General features: G+C 31.2%; 1 protein-coding gene across 1 annotated transcript in view; it reads left to right on the forward strand.

Moving 5' to 3' along the window:
* The first annotated feature begins 2,675 nt into the window (after positions 1 to 2,675).
* The window catches only part of LOC21411624 (catalase), a 6,227-nt gene continuing 672 nt past the window's right edge, over positions 2,676 to 8,230 (forward strand). Inside the window, exons 1-8 of the mRNA XM_024164327.1 lie at positions 2,676 to 2,848; positions 3,609 to 3,705; positions 6,142 to 6,419; positions 6,708 to 6,916; positions 7,106 to 7,673; positions 7,821 to 7,910; positions 8,009 to 8,076; positions 8,221 to 8,226. Coding sequence (XP_024020095.1) covers positions 2,834 to 2,848; positions 3,609 to 3,705; positions 6,142 to 6,419; positions 6,708 to 6,916; positions 7,106 to 7,673; positions 7,821 to 7,910; positions 8,009 to 8,076; positions 8,221 to 8,226 — 1,331 coding nt within the window. The 5' untranslated portion in view covers positions 2,676 to 2,833. The remainder of the gene's footprint in view (positions 2,849 to 3,608; positions 3,706 to 6,141; positions 6,420 to 6,707; positions 6,917 to 7,105; positions 7,674 to 7,820; positions 7,911 to 8,008; positions 8,077 to 8,220; positions 8,227 to 8,230) is intronic.

The raw sequence follows: 8,230 nt of genomic DNA on the forward strand, positions 1-8,230 counted from the left end.
CATTGAAAAGTTCTCACATAATCTAATTTATCATCCTATAATTTGATATTTAGAGCAGTCTTCGTGAACTTGGAATATACTACTATGTATTGTAGATGAAATGCAGTTAGACAGTGCAGGAAAAAAATACAATTAGACAGAATCTCTTTTTATTTTTTAGTTTTGTTCATTTCACTGATTTGAGTTTTTAATTTAATTTTGTCATAATTAAAAACCCTCATATAAAATTACATTTAACTTTTTCTATTATAATTAAAAATTTTCATATAAAATCATACCTCAACTTAAATTAAAAATAATATGTATCTTCTTAAAAAAGTATTACATTAAGGGCATGTTTAGTAGAGTGATTCGTTCCCTGATTCGAATTCATGATTCATGGTTCGCTACAGTATTTTTTCTCATAAAAAATTCACATAAATTAAAAATAATTCGAATCACATTATTTAAATTCTCCAATCAAACATCCTCTTAGACGAGAATTTAAGAGTTCAGGCGGCGGTGATTAAAATATTGTCGGTCTTTCTACGGTGATTAAAATATTAACGGTCTTTCTAATTGGGTCAGAACTCGAGAATCGAGATACAGAATATATATATATATATATATATATAATATATGTGCGTGTATATATATATCTATGTATGTTTGGCCTGAACTTTGACGAGTGAATTATTTGGCATAGATTATTTGGCTAAAGAGGATAACAAAAAATATTAAAGTTGCCCCCACAGAAACGCATCTTTGTGGCAAAGATAAGCTCACAACCCATTAATGATCTTATCAACAAACTGTATCCTTCCTTCAGTCGTAAATAGTCCATTTAGCATTTGTCGTTTTATGCAAAAGTCAAATCCAAAAGATCACTCTGCTACTTTTTCCACACACAGAAAAAGTAGGAGCCCGCGACGATGCGTTAACTCTCTAGCGTTTTCAAAACAATTTTTTAGACGCCGACACGTCACCCTAATTTCACAAAATGCTAACGAGAAGGGTTGTAGATAATTTAACACTCAAATATGTAACCCTAATTTCAAAACAATTTGCTTTTATTATTTAAAAAAAAAAGAAAAAAAATAACATGTTAGTGTTTCAGTATGTATATGAAACCATATTTTTTAAATAATAGGATAGAGCTTGGTATTTAAATTTTTTGGTGAGCAAAAAAGAGTTTTAGAACAATGTTTATAAAGTTCTATTGAAATTCTAGTACAAGTTTTTTTTTTTTAAATTATAGTACAAATTTTAACTTGAAAACTTTTTTAAAATGCTGACCAAACACTTTCAGTTTAACTTTTAAAGTAACAATTTTCATGAAATAACACAATAATGTAACAATTAAAAAGCACTATCCTTAGAAGTTTTAAATTTTTTAGGAGTTTTACTATTATAACTAACAAAATATAAACTACCGATAATTCTTTTTTTTAATTGTTAAATCCGTAAAAAAAATTTGTCTTTTTTATTTTTAACTGTTAAATCTGTATAAAAAATTGTCTATTTTACATATTTATAGAGAGATTCTACTGAAAAAGTCTATTAATTTTTTTCTTAAAAAACAACACATGTGTTTTATCACTATCCTAGTTCCAAAACGGTGTCAATATTTGCCAGTGGTCCATGGGACCATGTCCAACTACTGCCATAAGTATAGATTATTTAAAGAATTAAGGTTGTGATATTTTATTGTCCATTTTCTTTCTTTTGGAAGCTAGCAAACATTAGGGATTAAATTATGATGCCAAGTTGCGATCGGTTCCTATGGCAGATGATGGGTCAGATCACCCACTGCCCATAATACTAATTCCTGATGGATCATCAACACCTACTGGCATGTTTTTCCAATTTTTCATCTTCAAAACTTTTTTTTAAAAAGATTTTTTTTTTTCATTTTTATACCTGCATTTTAAAGTTATCAAAACACCATACATTATTTTTTAGACTATATCATACTAATACCTTTAAATTTTAAATTCATGCTCAAATGTTATCCTTTTCTCCGTCATCAAATTTGAATTACAAAAAAAAACACCTAAATTCCCTTAAAGAAAAAAGATTAAGAATAATAAAGAACCCGAACAAATAAAAATTCAAGGTATTTTTGACAGTCAAAATTAAAATTTAACCCAAAAAAAAGGTATTTATTTAACATGATTTTGAAATATGAAGGAATGAATTTGATACAATTAATAATATAGGGTATAATGTTTTAATAACCTTAAGGGTCGTTCGGTTCATTAATTCGAGTTTTTAATTCGAGTTGAGATGTGATATTGTGAGCGAATTTTTTACTGTAGTAAAAAAATTAGATGTGATTATTTATGAGAATTTTTTATTGTAACAAAACTCGAATTCTAAACTCGAATCAACGAAATGAACGGGCATGCCGGGCATAAAATTGAAGAAAACATTTTTCTAAGGGGCTACAGTATATCAACTTGCGTCAATCGTAGTTCCCGTGCATAGTCACACGTGGGGCTCACAAATTATTATTACTTTTATTTTTTGGAGTAGGGACCACAATTTATCAACGGATGAAATCAATATCATGGTTGTAATCCTTCTAACGTCTTTTTATTTTGTGCCAACTGAATTGGGCATAAGAGGATAATTACCAAAATTATTGGAATAAGTAGTAAATGGCAAAGAATTAGGAGTAATTTTACTGTAGGAATAAGTGAAAAAAAGAAGGAGAATTAGCCATTGAGCCTTTATAAATTGCCCCAAAAGTAGAACCGAGCTCGCCACACTCCAAGAAAGGCCTTGCCTTTGCCTCTTCTTTGTCATCTCATCTATTTTCTCTCTCTTCCTCTCTACCAAAACCTTCCTTGCAATGGATCCATACAAGGTATTCTTATTATATAGTTGTTAAGCTATTTGTTGTATAATCTAAGTTCTTTTTTTTTTTTTTTTTTTAAATCTCCATTTTGAAAGGAACTCGTTGTTTGATGATGATTTCATTATAAACTTTTCCGTGAGTTTGATAGTGTTGGATTCTGAGTGACGCATTTTTGTTTTCTTTATTCAGTTTGGCATCAGATCATCCTCCTTCTTCTACTTCTTCTTCTTCTTCAAACCTTTTTAATTTTTAATTCAAACGAAAGATATTCTGTAAATCCAAGTTGATCTATACTCATAATTATCTTGGGAAGGAAAAAAAAAACAATATTGTAAAATATAAACATTTCTCAAACTTCCACACGTGTCTGTTTTGTCTATAAGCTCATTTTTAATTATCAATCAACTCAAGTTTGAAAAACCCACTTGAAAAAACAAAAAAGAAAAAAACATACAACGTTGGAGTAAATTATTTATAACTTTGTATATTTTTCTCCAGAAAAAAAAACCTTGAACTTTAAACTACTACTACTTTTCAGTTTTCAAACCTATGGTTTTTTTTTTTTTTTTTTGGATCTTAGTCCGTTAAAATACTTTAACCAAATCAACGACGGACGAAGAAGAAGAAAAGAAGATCAGCAACTTTTATTATTAGCAAGAGATCATTTGAAGACGTTTTTTTTGGTCATGATGTTCTTGATCTGTATACGTATATAAATACTGATGACTGATGACCGTCTATTTGTTGTTTGATGACTCATGATGATCAGTACCGACCTTCAAGTTCTTTCAACTCTCCTTTCCTGACCACAAATGCCGGAGCTCCGGTTTACAACAACGAATCTGCTTTAACGGTCGGAGCTAGAGGTAATCTGTAACCAGCTTTTTTTTTTTCTTCTTCTTCTTTCAAATAAGCCCCTTCCTCTTTCATTTGTCTCATCTTTTGCGGCGTGGTTAAGATGTAAGTATGAGCTGCGCGTTTGAATTCGTTTTAAAATAATTTTACTTTTTATATAAAAATAAAAATAAAAATATTTTTAATTTTAAATAAAAAATTATTTTTAAAAATACGTTTAATAATTTTATTAAAAGATTATTTTTAATATAAAAAAATTTATTAATATTTGTCTCTTTTTCTCTGCTCGAGAAAAAAAAATAAAAATAAAAATATTTTTAATTTTAAATAAAAAATTATTTTTAAAAATACGTTTAATAATTTTATTAAAAGATTATTTTTAATATAAAAAAATTTATTAATGTTTGTCTCTTTTTCTCTGCTCGAGAAAAAAAAATAAAAATAAAAAATAAAAAACGATTAAAAGTTATTTTTTATTTCTTTCATTTTATACTAAATTAAAAAATTATTTTCATTTTTATTTTTAATTTTTATTACGTCAAACACCGTTTTTAAAAAAAATTCATTTTTTTTTTAAAATGTAAAAAATAAAAACAGGATCAATTCTAAATATGACTATAATTTCTTTGAAACTAGAATTCATTTCACATCAGAAGATCTAATAGCGATGTTTTTTTTTAATTTTGTTTTTATTTTTTGTTGTCTTTTTCAAAACGTACGTGTACGTAGTTGTTGTATTGTATAGACATATTTATATTTTTATGCGGCAGGCGGGACGTGCTAGGCACGAGTCTCGCACGGTTCATTGTTTCCCCATCGAATTTTTGCTTCCTAATTTATGTCGGTTTTTTATTTTGTTCTCTTTATTACTGAACTATTTCCTGTATTTTGTAAGTGTGAATTTTGTGAGGGACCACAAGCACTAAACGATAAATATGTTTAAAATCACATTAAATAATAAAATATGAATATGATATACTTTGTATTAGATCCCGTGATTCAAGATAGAATCTATAAGATCTTTTTTTTAATATTATATAGCGGAAATCTCAATTTTTTCTCCCAACTGATATATTTGAAATTCAATACTCTGAACTCTACAAGTGGTATAATAAATAGGGTTCTTTTATGGTAGAAGCTCGTATCAATAGTTCTGATTAAAATTATATTAAAATAAAAAAATAACAAAAACAGATTATTTTTTATATAGATTTAACGATTAAAAATAAAATTTATTAATAATTCATTTTTTCATAATCTACCGTAGAAATCTCATAACAAATAATTAAAAAGCTTTTTGGTTATTTGGAGGGGTAAAGTTGAAATTTTATGCTTAGAGTTAAAAATTTGAACCGAAAATAAAGCGTTAGGGAAAAAATAGGAAAGCTGTAAATAAAAACAAAAGTTGAGAGAAAAAAAGAAAAAAAGAAAAAAAGGAACATCAGGCAAGTGGGCTATATGCGCTATGGATCCTTAACACAACAAAAGATTTTTTTTAAAGGTAGAAAGAAGTAAACATCATATTTCCAATTAAACAATAAAATTTAAAATTATTTGAATTAAAATAATAATAAATTAAAATTTTAAGTGGCAAAATTTTTTTACCTAATCGTAGATAAAAAGCTTTTTACAAGTCGTAAAAAATTTTACGACGTACTGTTATTTATTTAAATATTTTAAAATTTATTATTTACTTAATTTAGTTTCATAAATTATTTATTTATTATATATATATTTTTTTTTTTAAAAATACTATTTTATGATTATTTCTTAAATTCTAAAAATTACACAAAAAATGAAAGAGAGTCAAAAGGGTAATCTATAACTTTTTCAGCGGAATACTTCCAAGAGCCCAAAACCTCTCTCTAGGCCCAGTACTGAATTGTCCAACTGCGACCTGCTGCTTGCAACTTGCAAGAACAAGCCCACTAGATCCTGGCTCAGAACGAGCTACGATGGTTCAGTTCGCCTCGTAAGTGGGCTTAGTCGATGGGCTAACTCGACCCACACATCTTCGAAGGTTGAGTTGATGGGCTTGTCCATAGGCCCAACCGTTTCTTTTGGCGGGGAACAGTGAGGGAATTAAACTAGTGAACTACACCTTATGCAAATGAAAGCCACTGGTTTAAGCATACTTGCATTTGTTTATTTGTTCTCTCTGAAGTTTTTATTTTAATTTATTTAAATATCTTTGAATTTAAATTTGGTGTATACAGTATATAACTAAATATAAAAGCAAAGAAGGGAAAAAAAAAGAAGCTAAACTAAACACAAAAGAATAACCACCGGTCCAAACTTTGTCAACTGTTCGCCTATAACATGATTGAGAAAAGGTCTGAATTGTTTGCTTTTTTAAACAAGTGAAGTTCATAAGTTAGTACCATGAAATTATTAACTTTCTTAGCATCTTACAGAAATTATAACTTGTTTTTAATGTTAATGGGCAGGTCCAATTCTGCTTGAGGATTATCATCTGGTGGAGAAAATTGCCAACTTCACCAGAGAAAGGATGCCGGAGCGCATTGTCCACGCCAGGGGAGCCAGTGCCAAGGGGTTCTTTGAGGTGACACATGATGTCTCTCACCTCACTTGTGCCGACTTCCTCCGAGCTCCCGGAGTTCAGACACCTGTCATTGTCCGCTTCTCCACCGTCATCCACGAGCGCGGCAGCCCTGAAACCATTAGAGACCCTCGCGGTTTTGCAACCAAGTTTTACACTAGAGAGGTATAATATAAGGATTTTTGTTTCATGCTACTTTAACAAATGCTCAAATATGTCTTTTTGAAACTACTCCCTGTTTATGTTAAGAGTAATGCTAGTTGTTGTATAAACTCTTTTACCGACTTTTTGACACTTAACTTAGTAGATGTTGCTTTTTAATGGATGGTGGAAGTTTTTGGTCCTCTATAACACTAAAATGAAATTCCCACCTTGGTATATACTTGGTACATATGGTTTTCCAAGTATTTCCTTTGTGTTCATGATATGTGACCTGGTTCTTTGTATTGGCAGGGTAACTTTGACATTGTGGGAAACAACTTCCCTGTGTTTTTCATCCGTGACGGGATCCAATTCCCGGACGTGATCCACGCTTTCAAACCCAACCCCAAGTCCCACATCCAAGAGTACTGGAGGGTGCTTGACTTCTTGTCCTTCCACCCAGAAAGCATGCTCACCTTTGCCTGGCTATTTGACGATGTCGGCATCCCAATCAACTACAGGTTCGAATTTTGAAATACCAAACTTTTATGTCTAAAATTGTTGTAAAAAAGTTCAGTTGTGCCTCCAATAACGAAAAAAAAAAAAAAAAGAAAAATTAATTATGTATCTGTTATGTTTTTCATATTGTGCTCTTACTAAAAACATTTTTTTTTTCTTTTTTTTTTTGTTTGCTTCGCCATTGAGTACAGGCACATAGAAGGCTTTGGTGTTCACACCTTCACTTTCATCAATAAGGCTGGCAAAACAACCTTTGTCAAATTCCACTGGAAGCCCACTTGCGGAGTCAAGTCTCTGTTGGAGGAAGATGCCATTAGAATTGGAGGAACCAACCACAGCCATGCCACTCAGGATCTCTACGAATCAATTGCTGCCGGAAACTACCCTGAATGGAAACTCTACGTCCAAACGCTTGATCCTGCGGATGAGGACAAATTCGACTTTGACATACTTGACACCACCACAATCTGGCCCGAGGACCTCATCCCTCTGCAGCCAGTTGGTCGCTTGGTCCTCAACAGGAACATTGACAATTTCTTTGCTGAGAATGAGCAGCTTGCCATGAACCCTGCCCATGTTGTCCCTGGTATCCACTACTCAGATGATAAAATGCTCCAGGCCCGTCTCTTCGCCTACAGTGACACTCACAGATACCGTATCGGTGTGAACTATCTTCAACTCCCAGTTAATGCTCCCAAGTGTGCTCATCACAACAACCACTATGATGGTGCAATGAACTTCATGCACAGGGATGAGGAGGTAGTCATCTTCTTCATTTTTTTCCTTTTTTAGTTTTTTTTTTCCTTTTTTAGTTTTTTTTCCATTACTCATTGGCTTCAATAGCTTTTGATTTCCTACCTGATTTAGATTGTTTCTGAACAAATGATTTTTTTTTTCTGCTTTTAGATTGATTACTTCCCATCAAGGTATGATCCTGTCCGCCATGCCGAGAGGTTCCCACTTCCTCCTGCTATCATCAATGGAAGGCGTGAAAGGGTAATTTATCATCATTAGAATTTTATAATGTTTTGATAGAATCAGAAGTATTCCATCCATAGTTTTCTAATCGAGTTTTTTGGTGATTGCAAATACAGCGCACTATTCCGAAGGAGGACAACTTCACACAAGCTGGAATCAGATACAGATCTTGGGCACCAGACAGGTACTTATTTTTACCTATAGTCCTTGCTATTGCTTAAACAAAAAAAAATAAAATAAAATAAACTTGAAATGTTTGATCTCATATGTATGTATGCTGATTAATATTTGTTCAATTTCCACTCACATTGCTGTAACACTTTTTCAGGCAAGAGCGG

This window comes from Morus notabilis, unplaced genomic scaffold, assembly GCF_000414095.1.
Source record: "Morus notabilis unplaced genomic scaffold, ASM41409v2 Scaffold314, whole genome shotgun sequence".
NCBI lineage: Eukaryota > Viridiplantae > Streptophyta > Magnoliopsida > Rosales > Moraceae > Morus > Morus notabilis.